Raw genomic sequence first — 23,862 nt, 5'->3', positions numbered from 1 at the left:
CATGAATAATGGCTAGAGTTTGATGTTCGCGGCAAGGTGGTTGCTCAGTAAGTGGCGATGCTCTCTAATGATGGTGAGGGAGTCCTTTTTATAGAATAAGGGCTCGCTCCTCAATACATGAATAATGGGCTATAATTGATGTTGCTCTAATGATGGTGAGGGAGTCTCTTTTATAAAATAAAGGCTCGTTCTTCAATACATAAATAATGGGCTAGAGTTGATGCTCTCTAATGATGGTGAGGGAATCCCTTTTATAAAATAAGGGCTCACTCCTCAAATACATAAATAATGGACTAGAGTCCTCCAAGTATTTTTCATGAGGCCCAGTTGAGGCCCAATATATGGTGTATAGTGTAGTCCCCCAAGTCTTCGGTCAATAGAGTCTGTTGGCCGGAGACTTCAAATTGAATCCATGTATGGGCCGAAGTGGCAGTTGTTCGGAGGCGGTATTTGTATACCCTGCACTGAAGCTTTGTAGGGGAAGCTTTGCAAGTGAAGTTTTGAAGCTAGAGCTCTGTAAATGAAGCTTTTGAAGCTAAGGCTCTATAAATGAAGCTTTTGAAGCTAAAACTCTGTAAATTTTTGCATCCACAATTCAACGTTTTTTTTTTTATAGATATTATTATTATAGAAATTTTATTATTTTTTTTTTCTTTTGAAATATATTAAATTAATGGAACATAAATTAACAATATCTTCTTTTGCAAGATTTTAGGAGTTTGGTATATATTAAATTTAATTAGTACATTAATTAGTAAATTAATTAAAAATGTAGAACACCAGTTTGATAAAATCTCTAAAAGCCTTACATGTATCAACATGCTCCTTAAAAATTCGACTGTGATCGTGATCAAATCTCTAAAAGCCTTACATGTATCAAAATCCCTAAACGCTATTGCTCCTTAAAAAGACATCGGCTTTTTTGCACCACAATTCAACGTTTTTTAAAAAATATTATTATTATAGAAATTTTATTGTTTTTTTTTTTCTTTTGAAATATATTAAATTAATGGAACATAAATTAACAATATCTTCTTTTGCAAGATTTTAGGAGTTTGGTAAATATTCGATTTAATTAGTACATTAATTAGTAAATTAATTAACAGTGTAGAACAGCAGTTTGATCAAATCTCTAAAAGCCTTACATGTATCAAAATGCTCCTTAAAAATTCGACCGTGATCGTGATTGGTACCAAAATTCAAAACTTAGTAACCCTAGATTAACTGTTTCGAATATGGCGAAGCGGTCCAATGTCCCTAATTCAGTAAGCCTAACACAACATTATGGTGCTGATGCCGCTCAAGGCTCCTCAAATACGGCCAGTGAGGGCAAGGAGTATGGGAGCCAACGGAGGAAAATTACTGCTCAAGGCGGCACGCCTGAAACGCAGGACCACCACAAGAGGGAAATTACTACTGATGGCACATCTTATGCGCCCGACGAAGTCGAGGAGTATAGGCTACGGAGGGAAATCCGTGTTGTAGGCTGGGATGATGTTCCGGACCCCATCACGACTTTCGATAACACTCGGTTTCCAGGTACCTATTATTATTTTTTCTTGTATTAAACAAAGTAACTTGTTATACAATATAATAAACATACATTTCCATTTGAATGTATATACATATATATATGTATTGAATGTTTCAATTCTTGATCATCACAGAACATGTTATACAAGAATTTTCAAAAGCTGGATTTGTTCGACCTACACCAATTCAAGCTCAAGTATGGCCAATGGATTTGGAGGACCGTGACCTTATTGGTATTGCTCAACCAGGATCCGGGAAGATGCTAGGGTATCTGATCCCTGCAATTTTCCATGTAAACTCCCAGCCAAAACGATGTGAGTATTATATATGTTAGTTATCCTTAAGATAATCAAATCCTAGCTCTATGAATCATATATTTGGTTATATATGCATCAGGAATAAAGTTTTCCATTTTATAATTTTTCTTCAGCTAGTGGTGGAGATGGCCCAATAGTATTGATTTTAGCTCTAACAACTCAACGCGCTGAACAAATCCAACAGGAGGGTGCTAAATTTGCTGCAGCTTACAACATTAAAGTCTTATCCGGCTTGTACCTGCTTAAGCATGAAAATTCTGGTCAGACTTGTGGTAGGTTGTGGTGGCAGTGAACTACATTTTACTATCTATCGCTATTGTTTTGCTACATTTTTTTTTTCTGTTACAGGCATTGGTTATGGTAACATGCAATTTTGTGTAGGTGAAGATTTTAAGGGGATTTCTTGTTTGAGTACAGAGTTATTCTACTTATTGATTGCAATTAATATTTTGGCTCAGGAGGTGGGATTTTAATCGACACACTTAGTAGCTTGCTTGTTTTGTTAAAGAGCAAAAGTACGAACTTGAAAAGCGTTACATACCTTGTGTTGGATGGTGCTGATTGGATGCTATCAGACACGCATGAGCCTCAAATTCGAAATATATTATCTCAGGTTTGACATATTACCCTTACTTGGTTCTTCATCAGGTTTGACATGTTACCCTTAATGGAAAAGATAATTGGATTCCATTAAAGGGTCAGATGAACTCTTTAGCATTTTTAGATTCCCTTACACACACACACGTGTGTGTGTGTGTACATATGTGTCCACGTGTGTTTATATATCAAAGTTTATGTTCAGTTGAATTGTCATTGCTATCTATGGGTTTATTGAATGCAGATCTGTTTAGACTATCAAAAATCATTCTGGGGTGCTAGCTGGCTAGAAGAGGTTGATAAACGGGCAAAACTATTCCTTCACAACGCATGCAAAGTAATATATCTTACTATTTTCTTTTCCATCACATGTTCGTTTTTAATTGTTGTTACTGGATGAAATTGGTAGTCACATAAAGTCCTTTTAATTCTATCTTGTGATTGCAATAGTACTCTTTGCATATTTTTTCATGTGCAATACCCAATACATGTTTGATTTTAATCTTTGGATGTACAACAGGTTCAAATAGTTTCTCCAATTCTGAAAGTGACACCTCCGGTCAACCAAATTGTTTACGTCCTTACTGAAGATCAGAAATATAACAAGTAGGAGACATTCTAATGGTTGATCTTGTGCAGTTTGTTTGAGGTTAATATAACTCTGATTTATTTCAAATTTTCAGGTTGGTCGAGCTGCTAGGTGGTATATTGGATGGCAGCAGAATAGTGATATTCATGGATACAAAGAAAGGATGTGAATCACGTGATCAGATCGCCCTGCAGCTTTGCACGGACGGTCAGCACGTAGTCTTGGTTCATGAAAACGAAAGTCAAGCGGAAAGGGTCCGGATTGTCTCTGAGTTTCAAGCTGGCAAGATCCCCATAATGATTGCAACAGATGTTGCCGCTCGTGATCTAGGTATCAGTAGAATTTCTTTTAGTTTGTGAAAGACTCGAAAGGAACTCTTTTTCCTTTTTTTTTTGGTCAAGGAGGACTTATATAACAAAGTCCAAACGGACACAGTACAAAGACAGCAACCTTGTAACTGAGAAAGGAACTCTTTTTCGGTTGTGCCTCCAAAGTTGCATCTATTATTACTATTTTAATTTTATTTAGAAAGACATTTACATTCTTCAATCACGTCACAGTTGAAGGCTTTATTTGATTTAAGAGTCGACATCCACCTTTCCAAAATCATGTCCTGTTAGTAACCTAGGGTTTGTTTGTTTACTGTGGGGGTTGCAGGTGTGACAACCTGGCAAATTTTCGTTGAATGCATTTATCCTGTGAAATGGCCAGAAGCCTTGTTTCTAATCATCTGTTTCATGCTTAATTTGCAGATCTGAAGGATGTGAAATATGTTATCAATTACGACTTTCCGGGATCCCTTGATGATTATGTTTACCACATTGACTGCTTTGGAAGTGCTGCAGCAAAAGGAACAGCATACACATTCTTTACAACTGCTAATGCTGGATGCGCAAAGGGACTTACCATCTTACTCAAGAAAGCTGGACAGAATGTTAGTTCTGAATTGGAACAACTGGGGCGTGATGTAACATATCCAGGTCAGTAATTACAAACACTAGAGTAAATAATGTTGTACACACATTGTCATATACACATGTGATGGGTAAATTATTCAATTTCAGGTTCAGTTATGGTTAATGTGGTATCCGTCTAGAACCCTTACCCGAAAGGAAACTGTTTTCATTTTTTAATAAAAGAATATAAACATTTATTATATGGAGAACTGTTTACCAATAATCATGTATTATTAAATTTGGAAGTCCGTGCTGGTAATTATATGCATTATATCATTATTAGTATAAATTATATGCTTATCAATGATCAGTAATTATTTTCTTGGTAATAAATATTTAATAATATTTGCTATATGCATTATATCAATTGTATTAGTAGTAGTAGTCTATTTAATCTCATTTTTATTAAAAATCCACTATCTAATTAGTATATAATAAATATGAAAATACCGTAATAGAGAAAACTGCTACCCAATGAAAAATCTGTCATCTATGGGTTGGGTTAGGTGAAAACCCATTTAGGAATTCTACGGTTTTGAGTTCATAAAAAATAAACGGTTTCGAATATGGAGATGACACATCAAAATCCGATTCGCACATCCTGTCCTACGCGCACCCTGTAGACTAGATGCTTTCATGTGATTTCTTAGGGTATTAAATAAATTTTGTTGCTTTGATCTGACACTTCTCTTGCCACCATTCTTCATTTAAGCCTAAAACTTGTTTAGCCGCCCTACTCCAAATAGTGATGGTTGGTAGTACTTTAGAAATTCATTTCTTTTTTGGATTTATGATATGGGTATGAATTGATGTCTTCTAGGAACCTACATACCTCGGACGTGGCGCTGGGAGGCTAACAACAAAATGGTATATGTGAATTTGTGTGCGCGCTCTACTTGGCTGCATCTTATTACTTTCCTGTGCAATTGCATTTAAGAAGATTAAATAATGGCATGCACCATCTGTGCGAATACAGAGTGTACTACACATTTGCATTTGCATGTAGGACCATAAAATAAGGTCTATATGTTGCTAACTTTGTTCCACTTGCCTTTATTTAAACAAACTGGATATGGTCATTTCTCTCCTATGTATCTGCCTTACCCCAATACTGAAAAACATGCACGTTACGCCCTGGAGGAAATCAGGAAAATAAAGGTTCTAATCTGAATTTGTAATAGCTGCTGCTCTATTTTTACGTTAGCATGTTCTGTTTTACGAGTAATCTTTAATAGCTCACTTGTTTTAATATAATATTCTGCATGGCTTTCCTTTTTAGGGGCTCCAAGCGCATTTTGTGAGAGTGGTGGAGGCATACGAATTCTCTACCTTGTGTTTTTTTGTTAGTATGACTTATCTTACTTTTGAGGCCGCTGACCCCGCAACTTACGAAAAGAAGCTTTACCGAGCAATAGTTGTTAAGGCGAGTGGCAAAAAGGATTTGATGTTGTTTGGTATGGTCAATTCTGATGGCCGTTTGTCAAAAATGCATGACATCAGAGAGGGAGTCGAATATCCAAGTAAGTATCAGCTGTCTGAAGCGCTTAAAATTCAAAGAATTTTCAAATTAGTGATATCTGGGGTTCTTAATTAATTATCATGCATTTCATTTGTCAGTCTATAGTATCTGGCGAGAAGACGATGAGGACGATGAAGACAATGAAGACGACAATGAAGATGAGGATGAAGACGACAATGAAGATGACGATGAAGACGGCAGTGAATGATGGGGCACCAGTCTCATTGACAATAAGTGGTAAATTTGATGTTTTATTATGTTTGCGATTTTATTTTTGAAACTTTATATGTAATAAAGGAGAAAACTTATCTGCACTGATGTATATATATATATATCATAAATTTAATGATTTGCAGACAACTGTTATTGCAATGGTTAAGAGAATGGAAGGAGTCGGCCGGGGCGGGGCTACTGCAGGCTAGGGCAACCCTAACATGACTCTGGATATTGATTAGGCTTGTTTTGGAGACCGTAAATTATGTAATATGTGGTTGTGTTTGGATATGAGAGTTGGAAAACCCAATGACCATGTGTTAGACTTCAGTAGACCTAAACTAACTAATTTCGACGTTGTTTGAACAACAGTTTTGATACTACTGGGTGTCAATGGTTGCTTCGTTTGCTATGTCACGTTTACACAAAGGTAATCCGAATCAAAACTCCGAATTAAATTCCGATTCAGAATACGTCAATGTCTAACAAACATAAACATTGAGAATAAAAAAGTTGGCGGGATTCACCCAAATTTTAGAATTCATCTCTAAAATTTGGAGGAATTGGATTCTCTATGTTTAGGTGGTATTTGAATTCCTGATTTTTTAGAGAATCAGAATGAATTTTTTTCCTTATTATACCTTCACTTATTTCTAAAATGATCATTTTAGTTCCGGTCCTTAGTTAACCTAATTGTTAAAATGAAACCTTGTTTGTTTAAATAGTTTAATTGAGGTCCCTAAAATCATTTAAGAAATTTAACTCTTACATTTATGCATTTAATGTCCTATTATGAAATTTAAACAAATTCAAATAATATTTTTACAATATAATAATTACTTAAAAATCAATAATATAATTATTGTTGCAGTCATATTTGGAATAGGAATGTGATTGTGTAAATCCTAGCATATCTAGGAATATCTTTTAGATTCCTATTAGGAGTTAGTATCTTAATTAAGTTGTAATCCTAAAAGGGTAAGGATTCTACCTATCCTACTACTATAAATAAAGACACAATGGGGGTGATACAACACACACCTTAAGATTAAATCTCTCTCTTCTCTCTCTTTGCCGCCGGCCTCTCTCCCTCTCTTGTCCTAAATACAGTTCAGTTAAATAGGCCTACAACACGTTATAAGCACGCTCTTGCCAGAAGCTAAGGAACTGAAGGATCGTAGGAGGAGGCTTTCTTCCACAAAATTCAAAGACTTTTTTTTTTTTGCCAATCATGTACGCTTAAAATAAATGAAGATATTTGAAACGTTCGTAAAACATGAAAACATTCCCCATGATGCATGAACCCCTTACATTTATATTTACCTTCCAATATATATATACACGTTTCATGCATTACGCAATTATTTTCTATGTGGAATTTGTGAGTTAAAGCATCTAAATAAATTAGAAGCAATTTAAGGTTTTAAACCCTAGGGATGTCCAAAAAAAAAAAATTGGGATTATGGCACCACTGCAGCCACCATGGGCACCACTGCTAGCATCGTTGTTGGCTTGAAGCCTAGCCGTGCCGTGCCATTAGACCCCTGCAGCAAGCCCAAAGTGCCGTGCCATTAGACCCCTGCAGCAGCCCTTTGGGCTTGCTGCCACTGTACCACAACTCATGGGCCAGAAGCCCGATGTCCAAAATCGAAGCCTATAGCCAGCAAGCCTTTCCTACTAGGCCCCCGCGTCTCAGACGTGTCTTCCACAGCCAGCCTAAGTGGATGGGCTATGCTCACATATAACTCGACCTGCCTGTAGCAACCCTTGCGAGATGGGCTTGTCCTTGTCTCGGCTCACATCTCGGCCTGTGTCCTCCACAGCTAGCCCAAGTGGATGTGCTATGCCCACATGCGACTCGGCTTGCCTGCAGCAGCCCTTGCAAGCTGAGTTTGGTCATCTTTGAAACAATTGGCAAAAGAAACTGCAAGCTCTTCATCTGAGCTCGAGCACAATGATGAGTTGGAACAGATCACTATAGCACGACGCCCTTCCCTGCATAACCGCATAATCTAGATAGAGGAGTTTAAGTCAAATCCAAGCTTAGCATCGTTGCTCTAATCAAAGAGCTCGAGAAGCTTTAATAGTCTTTCGCTGACACCATCGCCGAAGAGCAAAGCCTCATTGTGCAACACCGTCAAATCGTCCCCATCGCCAAGAAACTCTCATCTTCCTTGTCCGGATCTTCCAGCCCAGTTTAGATCAAGCCTGTGGAAAGTTAACAAGCGCAACAAAACACATGTCGATTCATCCGCTAATTCTTCAAAAGCAAAGGTATCTCATATCATGCTTGTTATTTGCCTTTGTTTTTATCTGTAAGACAATGAGAAAGAGAGTAATCAATCGGAACCTGAAATCAAATTTCTGATCTGGAACTGATGCTTGAAACCTTTCCCTTATTGATTACCTTGCATTGCTCTCGAGTAGTCATCTTCAGTTATTGATATACTTTTAGAGATGATACCACTTCTGCCTAGAGAACAGATAAGGCAAGTGAAAATGATACATCGAATCCGTGGAGAGTCAACAAGCACAACAAATACACGTGCCAATTCATCCCCAGCAAAGTTGAAAATCACCCACCACGTGAAACTGCTCGTGGTCCAATTTTATTCAAGATAAAGCCCCCGACGTTCCTTGAAGAAACTTTCAGCCTAATTCAAGACCAAGCCTCAACGACCCTTGAAGAAGCTCCCAACCCAATTCAAGATCAAGGCTCAACAGCCTTTGAATCGACATCTATATTGAAGAACTTCAGGACACATCTTCTACTTGTGACTATGGTCTAAAATATCCATAATATCCCGATATTTTCATCGAAATTTCCGTGTTTTTGGACTACCGATATTTCCGATATCATCGATATTTTAGACCTTGCTAAGTCACTCATGAATCTTACCATGCAATGTATAAAGTGTAAAATATTGTACTAATTCATTATATATATAAATGATTATGGTGTGTTTAAACTTCTTTCATTAATTACTACATATTTTCTATACTCACAATGTTTGCCAGCTCGCTATATAATCAACTTAAATCAGTTATATCTATCATGCAATGCATTTCCTTCCAATTTTATGTGATAAACTAATAGATAATTGACTAAATAAACATCCTGCAAAGTTTCAATAAAAATTTCCAAGTTTTTCTTATAATTTCTGTGGTTTTTATTCAATTTTTATCGATATCGATAATATCCCGATATTTCCATCGAAATTTTCTTGTTTTTGGACTACCGATATTTCCGATATCATCGATATTTTATACCTTTTGTGACAAGTACATGTATACAACGTGCTTTGAAGTGAGGACATTTGTAGACATTGAAATTTCGGTGAAATATGACACGCCCCAATCCCGATATTCCTCGAATACCAGGATAAGCACATGCTGGCCGACACTCGAAGGTAGACCTATTCTTCGTGAATGTGCCTCCGCCCTCATTGGTTCACGTTGATGTACGGAAGAGGGCCCACATTAATGGTTTTGTTTTCCTTTTTCAATTTTTTTTAATATGAAAAGGAAACAAAAGGGTAGGTGGTCTGAACGATAAAACCCTAAACCCACTCTCTTTTGACAGAGCTCCCCATTTTCTAAAGCCAGCTCTCACTCTTTTGCCAGAGCTCCCATTTTCTAAAACCAGCGCTCTCAGTGAAGGGGGAGAGAGATAGGGAAAATGCCGCCCAGAAAAACGAAAGCTCAGCCTAAGAAAACTGAAATACAAATGAGGTAACTAGCTCTACTCCTGTTTTTTGTAAGTTTTTGGAATTTGAAAAATCCTATGTTGGAACCGAAGGGAAAACTGTCCTAAAATAGTCATTGAGCTTTGTTTTGATTCGGAAAGGGGAACCATAGACGGGAATTCCAAATGAGATAGAAAGATTGGAGAAGCAATTAATAATTTAGAAAACTAGATTTTAGTCCTTAAAAATGATTACTTTTAGGCAAATACCGTAAGGAAGTTAAAAACTAATTTTAGTCGTTTGACTCGTGTCCAAATCAGCATTTATATTCCATGTCATAATTAATTTCTTTTACATAATTTTACTATGTTTTGTCTTCCTATATTACCCCTAAATATTGCTATTAAATGGTTCACAATAGAATGATTTTTTTTTTTTAAATTCAAAATGAGCATCCGGCATTTAAAGATGCAACATCAAAGGAATTAGAGATTAGGCTTCTTAGAAAAAAAGATTAGGCTTTTGCAATTGAAAACGGGATTAGGTAATTACGATTTCCCCTTTTTCTCATCATTTGTAGTAGGTCTCTCTCTATTTTCTTTCTTGGTTTTGAATGGTATATGGCTTGTGTATGTATGTGGATTCCAACGATTTGCAACGAAGAGAATGGGTTCAGTAATTTTTTTTTTTGTGGCATTGTGCTTGTGATATTTCTTATTTTATTAGTTTTTGTTGTTATTTTGTGTTGGTTGATTTTATTATCGGGTTTTGATCATTTTGTCAGTTTATGAATTGTTGATTTTGGAGTTGGGTTTGATCTCTTGCATCTATACTATGATAAGTTAGACACATTTGATTGGGTTTGATCTATGTCATCATGATTATTATAACTCATATTTTGTTATTTTTAAACTCTTTAATGGCTCTTTTTGTTCCCATTGTGCCCCTCTAATTAATTATTCGACCTTTTTGGTAAGTTCCAAATTATTATAAACTCATTTTTACTTTGATTAATTTATGCTTGATTTCTTCCATGATTATGGTGCCTGAAAAGATTTTTCATATCATCATGCCTAAATTACAAGATGAAAAAAAGTTAAGGTATCACATGTATAATACACCAAAAAAGTGTATGTATCTACATATTAGTACCTAGCTAAACACACCTAAATTATAGTACCTAGTTGAAAACACCTAATCATAGTATCTAGTTGAAGGCACCTAAATTATAGTACCTGGTTGAACGCACCTAACCGAATACATCTACGTTATAGTACATAATCGAATGCATCTACATTATAGTACCTAATCAAATGTGTCTAACTTATCATACCTAATCGAGTATAGATGCAATAGATCAAACCCAACTCCAAAATCAACAATTCATAAACTGACAAAATGATCAAAACCCGATAATAAAATCAACCAACACAAAATAACAACAAAAACTAATAAAATAAGAAATATCACAAGCACAATGCCACAAAAAAAATAAAAATTTACTGAACCCATTCTCTTCGTTGGAATCCACATACATACACAAGCCATATACCATTCAAAACCAAGAAAGAAAATAGAGAGAGACCTACTACAAATGATGAGAAAAAGGGGAAATCGTAATTACCTAATCCTGTTTTCAATTGCAAAAGCCTAATCTTTTTTTCTAAGAAGCCTAATCTCTAATTCCTTTGATGTTGCATCTTTAAATGCCGGATGCTCATTTTGAATTTAAAAAAAAAAATCATTCTATTGTGAACCATTTAATAGCAATATTTAGGGGTAATATAGGAAGACAAAACATAGTAAAATTATGTAAAAGAAATTAATTATGACGTGGAATATAAATGCTGATTTGGACACGAGTCAAATGACTAAAATTAGTTTTTAATCTTCCTTACCGTATTTGCCTAAAAGTAATCATTTTTAAGGACTAAAATCTAGTTTTCTAAATTATTAATTGCTTCTCCAATCTAAGATTGATCAAACATAGTAAAATGGAGAATAACCACATTAATTTGGGACACCAATTTTCAGAGACTACATTAATCGATTTTCAATTTCTAAACCATCTTAATGAAGTGAGTCAATTTTAAGGACCGTCTGTGATGAAAATCCTATTATTTTTATTAAACTATTAATATCTCTTTAAACTCAAATTTACTTACTAAACTACCACCGTACACCCAATTCAATATATAAATTTATATATACACCCATTTAAAAAGTAAAATCCAAAATTAAAGCTATGTTCTCTTCTCTCCTTCCAATAAGTATGTCTTTCCTTTTAATTCTCCGTGATTTAATAAAGCTAGAAATCAAAATTAAAATCAGAATTAATAAATAGGGTTTTTATCACAAATGATCTCTAAGATTGATCAAACTCATCATTTTGGTCCCTCATTTTTAAAATCAATTAATGTCGTCCATGATATTCACTATCGGACATCAAATTTTTCATTCCATTAAGATTTCGTCAACTATTTTGTTAGTTTGTATATGGGACCCACAAATTCAATGAAATGGTGGCACGTGGATTACACAGAATAAAGATTTTTATCGCAAATGGTCCCTAACATTGATCCAACTTCTTATTATGTAGTGGGATTTTTATGGCAAATATTGATGAATTTTAACGGAATGACTAAATGGATATGCAGTAGTGAAAGTCAGGACCACATTTATCGATTTTTGAAACTTAGGGACGAAAATGAGGAGTTGGATCAATGTCAAGGACCATTTGTGATAAAAATCCTTATTTTGTGTAATCCACGTGTCACCATTTTATTCGATTCGTGGTTCATACATACAAACTAACAGAATAGTTAACGAAATCTTAATGGAATGATGAAATTGATGTGGGGTAGTGAAAGTCAAGGATTACATTGATTGATATTGAAAGTAAAAAACAAAAATGATGAGTTTGATCAATCGCAATGACCATTTGTGATAAAAACCCTAATAAAAATCGGTGAGAATTAATCCCTCCAATCAGACTCTTTCCTCTGCAGAACAAAACAACAGCACAAGCCCAATCGAATAAAGGAAGAAATAAAAATGAAAATTACGGTGTTGGTGGTCCCAAGTCCACATGATATCTGAACATAAAAAAGAAGTAGGAATAAGACATGATAACACAATCCAATCAAATAATGGACTTGATCCAAATCGAACTAGGTCGGCAGCGATCAGAAACCTAAATAAAAGCAACAAACAGTCTCACCTGGTTAAAATTTCGAGCGTTATCGTAATTCAAAATTCCGTAACCCAATAAATCTTTAGTCGTGATCGGAACACAAGTGATACATCACGTATTTTAATAAAAATAATAATTTTTTTTATTTTTTTAAGTAATTAACTTTTTAACATACTATCTCATAATTTATTTAATAACACGTGATATACCATCCGTGTACCGGTGATAATATTGAAAAATCTCTCCCGTAACCCTAGCTAGCTATCTCGAATATGGCGACGCGCTCCGATGACCGTCGGACAAAAAGAAGGTAACTCCTCTCTCTATCCCCTCTCTCTCTCTCTCTCATATGAGGAATTGTGGGTACGAATTTAAATTTGCTAAATTTTGTTAGTACTTAGCTGGTTACCCGGCCGAGAGGTGATTGAAAAAATTCATAAGTTTGTGATGTTTGTTTCAGCGGGTTGGACGCTTTTGGTGGTGGTGCTACGGGAGGCTGTCGTCGCTCGGCACGGTTAGCACAGCATTATGTTGTTGCTGCTGCCGCTCAAGGCTCCTCAAATACTGCCGGCGAGGGCAAGGAGTATAGGAGCCAGCGGAGGAAAATTACCGCTCAAGGCGGCCCGTCTGAAACGCAGGGCCACCACAAGAGGGAAATTACTACTGATGGCACCTCTTACACGCCCGACGACCTCGTCGAGGAGTATAGGCTACGGAGGGGAATCCGTGTTGTAGGCTGGGATGATGCTCCAAACCCCATCAGAACTTTTGATCACACTCGGCTTCCGGGTACTTCTTTTTTTTCTTGTATTAAACAAATTAACTTGTTATACAATATATCAAACATAAATTAATTTCCCTTTGAATGTATACATATATGTATTGAATTGTTCAATTCTCTTGATCATCACAGAAAATGTTATACAAGAATTTTCAAAAGCTGGATTTGTTAGACCTACACCAATTCAAGCTCAAGTATGGCCAATGGATTTGGAGGACCGTGACCTCATTGGTATTGCTCAACCAGGATCCGGGAAGATGCTAGCGTATCTGATCCCTGCAATTCTCCATGCAAACTCACAGCCAAAACGATGTGAGTTTTATATATGTTAGTTATCCTTGAGATAATCAAATCCTGGCTCTTTGAATCATATATTTGGTTATATATGCATCGGGAATAAAGTTATCCATTTTATAATTTTTCTTCAGCTCGTGGTGGAGATGGCCCAATAGTATTGATTTTAGCTCCAAACACTCAACGCGCTGAACAAATCCATCAAGAGTGTGCTAAATTTGCTGCTGCTTACAACATTAAAGTCTTATTCGGCTTGTCCCTGCTTAAGCCTGAAAATTGTGGTCAGACTTGTGGTGGTGGTGGTGGTGGTGAACTGCATTTTACTATCTATTGCTATTATTGTGCTGCTGTGACGGAATTTCATGCGTTGGACCTTTACTACTTGTTTTTCTGTTATAGGCATTGTTTAAGGGGATTTCTTCTTTGAGTATACAGTTTTTCTACTTATTGATTGCAATTCATATTTTGGCTCAGGAGGTGGGATTTTAATCTACACACTTGGTGGCTTGCTTCTTTCGTTAAAGAGAAAACGTACAAACTTGAAAAGCGTCACATACCTTGTGTTGGATGGTGCTGATTGGATGCTATCAGACACGCATGAGCCTCAAATACGAAATCTATTATCTGAGGTTTGACATGTTACCATTACTTGGTTCTTCATACCTGCATTGCTATTTTTTTAACGTCAATCTCTTGAAAAGCTGGAAAAGATTATTGGATTCCATTAAAGAGTCAGATGAACTCTTTAGCATTTTTGAATTCCCTTACACACATACATGCGTGTAACTGTGTGTACATACGTGTGTGCGTGTGTGTTTATATACCAAAGTTTATGTTCAGTTGAAATTCTCATTGCTGTCTATGGGTTTGTTGAATACAGATTCGTGAAGACTGTCAAAAATCATTCTGGGGTAGTAGCTGGCCAGAAGATGTTGATAAACGGGCAAAACTATTCCTTCACAACCCATGCAAAGTAATGTATCTTACTATTTTTTTTATTTTTATTTTTTATTTTTTGCATCACATAGTCGTTTTTAATTGTTGTTACTGGATGAAATTGGTGGTCACAAAATGTCCTTTTAGTTCTATCTTGTGATTACAATAGTACTCTTTGGCGTATTTTTTTCATGTGCGTACCCAATACATGTTTGATATTAACCTTTGGATGTTCAACAGGTTCAAATAATTTCTCCAGATCTGAAAGTGACACCTCCGGTGGACCAAATTGTTTACGTCCTTACTGAGGATCAGAAATATAACAAGTAGGGGACATTCTAATGGTTGACCCCCAGTTTGTTTGAGGTTATATATATCTCTGATTATTTCAAATTTTCAGGTTGGTTGCGCTGCTAGATGGTATATTGGATGGCAGCAGAGTAGTGATATTCATGGATACAAAGAAAGGATGTGAATCACAAGATCACATCGCTCTGCAGCTTTGCACGGACGGTCTGCACGCAGTCTCGTTTCATGAAAACAAAAGTCAAGCGGAAAGGGTCAGTATTGCCTCTGAGTTTCAAGCTGGCAAGATCCCCATAATGATTGCAACAGATGTAGCCGCTCATGTTCTAGGTATCAATAGAATTTCTTTTAGTTTGTGAAAGACTCGAAAGGAACTCTGTTTTTTTTTTTTTTTTTTTTTTTTTTTTTTTTTTTGTGCCTCAACAGTTGCATCTATTATTACTATTATAATTTTATCCAGAAAGAAATTTACGTTCTTCAATCTCGTCACAGTTGAAGGCTTTGTTTGATTTACTAGTCGACATCTCCCTTTCCAAAATCATGTCCTGTTAGTAACCTAGGGTTTGTTTGTTTACTATGGGGGTTGCAGGTGTGTCAACCTGGCAATTTTTTGTTGAATGCATTTATCCTGTGAAATGGCCAGAAGCCTTGTTTCTAATAATCCGTTTTATGCTTAATTTGCAGATCTGAAGGATGTGAAATATGTTATCAATTACGACTTTCCAGGATCCCTTGATGATTATGTTTACCGCATTGACCGTTTTGGAAGTGCTGCAGCAGAAGGAACAGCATACACATTCTTTACAACTGCTAATGCTGGATGCGCAAAGGGACTTACCATCTTACTCAAGAAAGCTGGACAGAATGTTAGTTCTGAATTGGAACAACTGGGGCGTGATGTAACATATCCAGGTCAGTAACTACAAACGGTAGAGTCAATGATGTTGTACACACATTGTCATATACACACGTGATGGGTAAATTATTTGGTTTAAGGTTTAGTTATGGTTACTGTGGTATCCGTTCAGAACCCACAACCGAAATGAAACCATTTTCATTTTTTAATAAAAGAATATAAATATTTATTATATGAAGAACAGGTTATCAATAATTATGCATTATTAAATTTGGAAGTCCTGGTAATTATATGCATTAATGATATTAATAGTATAAATTATATGCTTATCAATTATTTGTAGTACACATGTTTTCTTGGTAATATAAATATTTAATAATATTTGTTATATGCATTACATCAATTGTATTAGTAGTAGGAGTATAATCTCATTTTTATTTAAAATCCACTATCTAATTAGTATATAAATAAATATAAATATCATAATGGAAAAAACTGTTACCCAATGAAAAATCCTTTATTTGATGGGTTGGGTTACGCAAATACCTGTCGAGGGATTCTACCGTTTTGGATGGGAATGGCACGTCAGAACCCGATCCACCCCATTGCCATCCTGTCCTACCTACACCCTGTATATGCTTTCGTGTGATTTCTTGGGGGTATTAAATAAATTTTGGGAGCCTTGATCTTATACTTCTCTTGCCGCCCTTCTTCATTTAAGCCTAAAACTTGTTTAGCTGCTCTACTCCAAATATTGACGTTGGTACTGTTTTTTTTTTTTGGTGGTTTATGGTTCGGGTATGATGCAAACATATGGTTAATCTTTGACTTCCGACTATTTATTTATTTGGGTATGATTGACGGCGAAACATATTATCAAGATATAGTCCTTTTGGAATTCAATTCTTTTTTGGATTTATGATATGGTATGAACTGATATCTTCCAGGAACCTACATACCTCCGTTGCGGCGCTGGGTGCCTAACAACAAAATGGTATATGTGAATATGTGTGCGCGCGCTACTTGGCTGCAGCTTATTACTTAACTGTGCATTTGCGTACAAGACCATAAAATAAGGTCTATATGTTGCTAACTTTGTTCCGCTTGCCTTTATTTAAACAGACTGGACCTGGTCATTTCTCTCCAATGTATCTGCCTTCTCCGAGGCCTGAAATACATGCCCGTTATGCCCTGGAGGAAATCAGAAAAGTAAAGGTTCGGATCTGAATTTGTAATGGCTGCTGCACTATTTCTTACGTTAGCATGTTCTGTTTTAGGAGTAATCTTTAATAGCGCACTTGTTTTAATATAATACTCTGCATGGTTTTCTTTTTTAGGGGCTCCAAGCGCATTTTGTGAGAGTGGTGGAGGCATACCAATTCACTACCTTGTGTTTTTTTGCTAGAATGGCTTATCTAACTTTTGAGGCAGCTGACCCCACGACTTATGAAAAGAAGCTTTACCAAGCAATAGTTGTTGAGGCGAGTGACAAAAAGGAAACGATGTTGTTTGGTCTGGTCAATTCTGATGGCCGTTTGTCAAAAATGCATGACACTAGAGAGGGATTCGAATATCCAAGTAAGTATCAGTTGTCTGAAGCACTTAAAATTCAGAGAACTTTCAAATTAGTAATGTTTGGGGTTCTTAACTATCATGCATTTCATTTGTCAGTCTATAGTATCTGGCTAGAAGACGATGAAGAGGATGAAGATGATGAAGACGATGAGAACAATGAAGACGATGATGACGATGAAGACGATGATGACGATGAAGACAATGAAGAAGACGACGATGAATGATGGGTCACTAGTCTCATTGACAATAAGAGGTAAATTTGATGTATATATATCATAAATTTAATGGTTTGCAGGCAACTGTTATTGCAATGGTTAAGAGAATGGAAGGAGCCGGCCGGGGCGTGGCTACTGCAGGCTAGGGCAACCCTAACATGAACGTGGAGATTGATTAGGCTTTTTTGGGAGACCGTAAATTATGTAATATACGGTTGTGTTTGGATATGAGAGTTGGAAAACCCAATGACTGTATTAGACTTCAGTAACAAATATGACCTAAACTAACTAATTTAGACGTTGTTTGGACAGCAGAACTTTGATACTTGAATGTTTGACGAACGTTGGGAATCAACAAGTTCCGGGACTTTGAATTTTTAGTTCAACTCCGAATTTTAGAGGAATTAATCTGCACAATCTGTACCTTGAATCCTGACACCGCTGGGAAGCTTTAATGTTTTGAATGCTTCAATTTCCAAACAAAAATCACATGAGACTCGAAATTTTCCAATATAAGAAGCTCAACATAACCTTTGCATCCCTAATTATGACCTAAATTTCACGTACAAATCGAAAACACAAAATGGAAACAAACGAAGACAGGATGTGCTAGAACTCGGCATTGGTGCCGCAAAAACAGGATGTGCTAGAACTGGGCAGAATCCCATGAACTGCAAAAACAGCCTTCTTGGCAATGTTTTCGGCGGTGGTGAGGGAAATCGTTCATGCAAGGTCCTGGCCACGTTAATTTTAGATTGATCTTTCTCAACATAACTGGTTCAAGCAACATAATCAACCAACTCCCCTTTAAACCAAAATATCAATTACCAGATGACATAAAATTTGGTCACTGCAATCTAAAACTATTGTAACAATGAAGACTGAAAAGCAACTTGCTTTTAGATTCAGTAAAGTGGGAAAGATCACATAAATTTAGTTTTCTAACATCTAACACTACCATCTTCAACGAGGTCACTGCGGAAGTATACCGCGTCCATCACGCATAGTCAAGTGAAAGAAATTGAAACACATGACAATACCAGAATGACTTGATATGTTACCATTTTAGCATATTATCATACTGACATTCCGGTGTAGGTAAGTTTCTTGCAAGAAACCAAATATATATGTCAAGATGGCGAAACCTTTACCTTGGAATTGTTCTGAGAGAAGAATGGAGCTGGAGTAGGGTTTGCAATGAGAGAGCTTCCATTGGCAAATGGGAGTTGAAGAACTTGGAGATAGCGGATAAAATGTGGGGAGCTTGAGAAAGCATGGTGAATTTTCCTACTGAGTTTCAATGTCCATATAACACCATATGGACCGTTATTTTGGAGCCATAGAAAAAAGTAGGTATAGTGTTAAGTTTTGTTTGAAATATTTTAAAAATGATTTAAAGCGTTTTTAAATAAAATGTTTTTGGGTTTCAAAAACGTTTAAAGTACTTCATACGAGAAGCAAAAGTTATGTGTTTCTTGCATAAAGCAATAAAAGATTTTTTTTTTTTCAAAATTCACTTGTCATTTTACCAAGAATTGGTTTCAAAAATTTTAACAAAAAAGCTTTTAGCTATTTCCAAATGAGCGCTAAGTCTATACGAAAAAGAAAATAATTATATCCGTGAAAAAGATCAACCATTAATTTCAAAAAGAAGAAAATTAACCATACTTTAAGATCTAATGTTGATTGATATGAAATGAAGTTGAATGATAAAATACAAATTAATATTTTGATTTAGTGGTATTTTCTTTGTTAAGAGGTCGCACTTGGTGCGATGGCAAGTGCCTTCGCCCATGAGCGGTAGGTCTCAGGTTCGAGACTTGGGAGCAGCCTCTCCATAAATGGGGGTAAGGCTAGCCAACATTCACCTCTCCCAGACCCTGCGTAAAGCGGGAGCCTTGTGCACTGAGTACGACCTTTTAGTAGTATTTTCTTTGTTAATGTCAGAAACTCAAGTACGAAGATGTCATTATTATCTATTCTAAACTTGGAGGGGAATTGGCCTGTTCATGGTGCGGTGCTTGGTGTGGCAATGCGAGACACAGAGAGAGTTTGAGAAGCATCGATTAATTTTTTGGATAAAAGAAACGGAATGAAGCAGAAGACTCGAGAAGAGGCATCTTCAATGATGATGAACGCTCTACAAACAAAATCCCTAAAATCACAAAATCCATTTGTAAATCCAAAATCGTAATAATGAAATTAAAACAAAACAAAAAGGAAATTAAGAGAGGAAGGGAGAATAGAGAGAGAGATCGAAGTACCGTTAGTTAAGAGTGGACGACGTCGGTTATCGGAGCACAGTAATCCCTGAAGATCTCTTCCGCCGTTGGCGGATTTGAGCCCATCTCCCTACTCCTCTCCTCCATCTCACCGAAGCTCTTGAGTTATAGAAATGGAGGTGAGTTTGTGTGGTTTTGGTTTTAGGAAGCAGAAGCCGATGCTATTCCAGAGATGGTGTTGTGGCTACTAGAGTAGGAGAGAGAAAGGAAGAGTGAGAGATGAGAGGAGAGCGCACGCTTGTAACCCAGTAATCTGTGCCAAACCAAACGGACAAAATTACCCTCCCAACCCAGCCCCATTTGGCTGGTATTGTTGTAAATAGCATGAAATTGAGTGGCTCCGTGCTAAACCATGCGGATGTCATTTTACTAAGAATTGGTTCCAAAAATTTAAACAAAAAAAGCTTTTAGCTATTTCCAAATGAGCGCCAAGTCTATGCTAAAAAGAAAATAATTATATCTGTGAAAAAGATCAACCATTAATTTCAAAAAGAAGAAAATTAACCATACTTTTAGATTTAATGTTGATTGATATGAAATGAAGTTGAATGATAAAATACAAATTACTATTTTGATTTAGTGGTATTTTCTTTGTTAATGTCAGAAATTCAAGTACGAAGATGTCATTATTATTTATTCTAAAATTGGAGGGGAATTGGCCTGTTTATGGCTACAGTCAAGAAAATGCCACTCGATTTCACTCTATTTACAAAAATGCCAGCCAAATTAGGATGGGTTGGGAGGGTAACTCTCAAAAGTTCAAAGGGTGATTTTGTCCGCATGGTTTAGCACGGTGCCACTCGATTTCATGCTATTCACAACAATACCAGCCAAATGGGGCTGGGTTGGGAGGGTAATTTTGTCCGTTTGGTCTGTAAGGGGTGTGCTATCCACACACCCCTTTTTACTTTTCCCACACCCTTTGTTAATTTCTGTCCTTTGATCTTCTTTAATTTATCTGATCCAACAATCGAAAATTAAAAAGGTGTGAGAGAAGTAAAAGGGGGTGTGTGAATATCACACCCCTTTCTGTAACTCAAGAACTTCGGTGAGATGAAGGAGAGGAGCAGGGAGATAGGCTCGAGTCTGCCAATGGCAGAAGAGATCTTCAGGGATTACTGTGCTCCAAAAACCAACACCGTCCACTCTTTAACTAACAGTACTTCAATCTCTCTCTATTCTCCCGTTCTCTCTTAATTTCCTTTTTGTTTTGTTTGAATTTCATTTTTGTGATTTTGGATTTACAAATGGATTTTGTGTTCAAATTTCTTTTTGTGATTTTGGGGATTTTGTTTGTAGAGTGTTCATCATCGTTGAAGATGCCTCTTCTCAAGTCTTCTGCTTCATTCCATTTCTCTCATTCAAAAAATTAATCGTTGCTTCTCAAACTCTCTGTGTGACTCGCATCTCGCACTGCCACACCAGGCGCCGCAGCCGCCCAAAGGTAGGGTCTCCAAAGGCGGCATTTTGTAAAACCCTCCCTACTCAAGGCAAGTAATTTCATGCCCAATTTGGAATTTAAATGTATTTATTTATTTTTAATTGATTTGGGGTAACTGAAATCAGCTATGAAAAATTTGCTACTGTCTGAGAAAACTCAAGACTACAGTTTTTGAAAAGCTGCTTAATTAAAGTGAAATTTCAAGTCTTGAACTTTGAATTTGTCTATATGTAGCTCAGCTAAAGTTATCTACGTCGTAGTTTAAAGGATTTGTATTGGTAATTATGTGTTTAAGTTGCGCAAATGAGTTGCCCCAATATTGATGTTTTGGCAGGCATTGGAAAAAATATTGAAATTGGTTTTCGCTCAATGCACAGTTAATCTTAAAATACGGTTTATTAAATTGGGTTCATGAATATATGGGTGGTAGCAAATTAGCAACGACGAGACTTGAAAGGAATAGGCTCATGAGAGACTTCAACAGCTGCAACAGGACCCACTTGCAGGGATTAGCGCGGAGCCCCAGGATAACAATATAATGTTGTGGAATGCTATTATATTGGGGTAAGTTGGAAAAATACAGTGCATAAAAGAAATCTACTGTTGTTTTCTCTTCTATTATGCAACATTAATATTTCATTTTTTCGGTAGGAGACTCAATAAGTTAGAAAATGCTTATATTTCTTATTTTTGGAACTCTTTATCTCATTGTTTCTTGAGTAGTTTTCTGGAAGTAAGAAAAAATGGGCATTTGTAAGTCCTATCAATTTTCAATTTTTATTTTTCTTGCTTTTATTTTAGTTTCTTATTACTAATTTTAATTTTGGGTGTATTTTTTATGATGGTTGTCAAACGATGTTGTTTTGACAGGTTTGATCATGTATATAAGTATTTGATAGTGAATACATGCAGAATGCTTCACAATTGAAAAGAAGTAGATATTTTTAGGGAAGATTTTAGTCGATCTCCTTTTGTCGCAATGCCAATGTACGGTTCTTATCATGTAAATTGGTTGACTAAAATGTTAGTGTATGCAAAAAGGTTGTTGATGATGTTGGTTCTTTTCTGTAATTGAATTAGGAGTTGCTATTGTACTCTTAAGCATAACATCTGTCTACCAATGACATATTATATTGCTTTCTACAGCTGCCAGTGCCTAAACCTCCAACAAATGGAAACTTTTGTTAGGTAAATTATTATTGCAAAAGCTGAACAGTACCTTTACTCAGTTTTTTTATTTTTTATTTTTTTGCTTTCTTCTTCCCTCCTTCAAGGCTTTGTTTTGGTTCTGTGGCCATTTGGTCATTGAGAAATGTAGTTGGATTTAAGATTTTGCGAAATTGGAACATCTTTAGGAAAATGATAGAATTTGGGATTGGACCTATGAAGTTGTTATAAGAAAAGTCATAGGTATCCACGGACATGATTGCTATCCGTTTGAATTTTGTCACAATAAATTTCCCTTGAGCATAATGGTTGCACTGAATTCGTTTTCTGATGATTCAATTTTGGGTTTGAAAAATGCTCACTGTTTTAAATTTGAAATTCTGTTGATTTTCCATTCAGGTTGAACAAAAATATCTCCAGAATTCCCCTTTTTTTAATGGTGTTGTTAGGGTAAATTTTCTTTATTCTTCTTGCAGATTAATTTTCGATGGATTATGTCGTTTGAGTAGTATGGATTATGTCGTTTGAGTAGTATGCAAGCCGGATATTGTATCTTTGAGAATGCTTATGGTGTATAGTTCTGCATAAGTTGATTTTAGGAGTGGTATGTAACCGTATATGGAGCTTCGTGGTGCATGCACTGGAAATTTTATGATTTAGGATTTTTTTTCGATTTCCTCCCTGTAGTTGTTTTATGTATGGTGGATGAATTGAATTTGGAAGTAAAGCAACTCAATGGTTGTTTTTTTTTTATTGCAAGAATGCTACTAGAAGAATGACAGATTTTATCATATGACTGTCATTGAAGATTTATCTTGAATCTGGACAGGTTTTTGTCAATTGTTATTTACGAAGGTTGTGACTGTTCGTGCTCGCACCAAAATAAAGTTTGTAGAAGGTTGCTAACCAACGATAAAAGGTAGCTTGCAATTTTTATTTTAATGAATCTTATTAAATGCATTTGAGTACCACAAAAATTTACTCAATTATTTATTAGAAAAATCACTATCTTCACTAAAACTGTTATTCATTTACATTAACAACTCTTTTTTTTTTCTTTCCAATTTGTAACAGAGAAGCATGTCTATCATGAAAAATAAAAGACGGCAGTTCTGAAGTGACGACCAAGATAGTTTAGAAGTGTAATATAGTTGTAAACATGAATGTAAACTATGGATGAAAAATGTTAATACAATTCTGATTCTGGACGACTCATGCGAATTTTATCTGAATTTGAATAATTTTTTATCTGGGTGTACAATTACATTTGTGATTTGTTGTTTATGTGGTGAAAAAATAAGATGGCTTTATACTTTATACTTTTTATGAGACTTAATTTTGAGTTTTGAATTTGAGTTCTCATGCAAGAAGAAAGGTCACTTGAGTTTTGAGTTCCCATATATTTT

The 23,862-nt window shown here is 35.9% G+C and overlaps 3 protein-coding genes and 2 long non-coding RNA genes across 6 annotated transcripts; 4 read left to right on the top strand and 1 right to left on the bottom strand.

Moving 5' to 3' along the window:
• Positions 1-1,103: 1,103 nt before the first annotated feature.
• LOC103447551 (DEAD-box ATP-dependent RNA helicase 20-like) lies at positions 1,104-4,952 on the top strand. Its single transcript, XM_029087986.2, has 9 exons — positions 1,104-1,539; positions 1,668-1,847; positions 1,964-2,122; positions 2,309-2,463; positions 2,692-2,784; positions 2,968-3,053; positions 3,131-3,366; positions 3,789-4,016; positions 4,813-4,952. The coding sequence occupies exons 1-9, from the start codon at positions 1,236-1,238 to the stop codon at positions 4,926-4,928; spliced, it is 1,557 nt and encodes a 518-aa protein (XP_028943819.2). The 5' UTR covers positions 1,104-1,235; the 3' UTR covers positions 4,929-4,952.
• A 59-nt stretch (positions 4,953-5,011) lies between these two features.
• On the top strand, positions 5,012-5,983 carry LOC139189151 (uncharacterized). Of its 2 annotated transcripts, XM_070807484.1 has the most exons (4): positions 5,013-5,150; positions 5,272-5,512; positions 5,610-5,748; positions 5,868-5,983. In XM_070807484.1, the coding sequence occupies exons 1-3, from the start codon at positions 5,019-5,021 to the stop codon at positions 5,717-5,719; spliced, it is 483 nt and encodes a 160-aa protein (XP_070663585.1). In that variant the 5' UTR covers positions 5,013-5,018; the 3' UTR covers positions 5,720-5,748; positions 5,868-5,983. The 2 variants fall into 2 exon arrangements, with proteins under 2 accessions (XP_070663586.1, XP_070663585.1); XM_070807485.1 differs by lacking the exon at positions 5,868-5,983 and having other exon boundaries at positions 5,012-5,150; positions 5,610-5,862.
• A 6,599-nt stretch (positions 5,984-12,582) lies between these two features.
• On the top strand, positions 12,583-17,858 carry LOC103422738 (DEAD-box ATP-dependent RNA helicase 20-like). Its single transcript, XM_029087983.2, has 13 exons — positions 12,583-12,913; positions 13,064-13,392; positions 13,517-13,696; positions 13,813-13,971; positions 14,153-14,307; positions 14,559-14,651; positions 14,855-14,940; positions 15,015-15,250; positions 15,605-15,832; positions 16,724-16,770; positions 16,899-16,991; positions 17,114-17,354; positions 17,448-17,858. Exons 1-13 carry the CDS (start codon positions 12,876-12,878, stop codon positions 17,573-17,575), a joined length of 2,013 nt encoding a protein of 670 aa, XP_028943816.1. The 5' UTR covers positions 12,583-12,875; the 3' UTR covers positions 17,576-17,858.
• Positions 17,859-19,588: 1,730 nt separating this feature from the next.
• LOC139189150 (uncharacterized) lies at positions 19,589-20,039 on the bottom strand. Its single transcript, XR_011572723.1, has 2 exons — positions 19,831-20,039; positions 19,589-19,706 (listed from the first exon to the last, which is right to left on the bottom strand). It is a non-coding gene; the product is annotated as an uncharacterized lncRNA (long non-coding RNA).
• An 831-nt stretch (positions 20,040-20,870) lies between these two features.
• On the top strand, positions 20,871-23,505 carry LOC114819439 (uncharacterized). Its single transcript, XR_003766518.2, has 4 exons — positions 20,871-21,007; positions 21,274-21,338; positions 21,720-21,853; positions 23,286-23,505. It is a non-coding gene; the product is annotated as an uncharacterized lncRNA (long non-coding RNA).
• The last annotated feature ends 357 nt before the right edge of the window (positions 23,506-23,862 follow it).

Source organism: Malus domestica, chromosome 11 (assembly GCF_042453785.1).
Source record: "Malus domestica chromosome 11, GDT2T_hap1".
In the NCBI taxonomy this organism is placed as follows: Eukaryota; Viridiplantae; Streptophyta; class Magnoliopsida; order Rosales; family Rosaceae; genus Malus; species Malus domestica.
The sequence above is the reverse complement of the archived record's forward strand: the minus strand, read 5'-3'. Positions and strand labels throughout refer to the sequence as shown.

Coding starts and splice junctions, on each gene's coding strand:
- LOC103447551 (XM_029087986.2), top strand. CDS start 1,236: ATGGCGAAGCGGTCCAATGTCCCTAATTCAGTAAGCCTAACACAACAT. Junction 1,540..1,667: donor CGATAACACTCGGTTTCCAG/GTACCTATTATT, acceptor TGATCATCACAG/AACATGTTATACAAGAATTT. Junction 1,848..1,963: donor AAACTCCCAGCCAAAACGAT/GTGAGTATTATA, acceptor ATTTTTCTTCAG/CTAGTGGTGGAGATGGCCCA.
- LOC139189151 (XM_070807484.1), top strand. CDS start 5,019: ATGTTGCTAACTTTGTTCCACTTGCCTTTATTTAAACAAACTGGATAT. Junction 5,151..5,271: donor AGGAAATCAGGAAAATAAAG/GTTCTAATCTGA, acceptor TTTCCTTTTTAG/GGGCTCCAAGCGCATTTTGT. Junction 5,513..5,609: donor AGAGGGAGTCGAATATCCAA/GTAAGTATCAGC, acceptor TTCATTTGTCAG/TCTATAGTATCTGGCGAGAA.
- LOC103422738 (XM_029087983.2), top strand. CDS start 12,876: ATGGCGACGCGCTCCGATGACCGTCGGACAAAAAGAAG. Junction 13,393..13,516: donor TGATCACACTCGGCTTCCGG/GTACTTCTTTTT, acceptor TGATCATCACAG/AAAATGTTATACAAGAATTT. Junction 13,697..13,812: donor AAACTCACAGCCAAAACGAT/GTGAGTTTTATA, acceptor ATTTTTCTTCAG/CTCGTGGTGGAGATGGCCCA.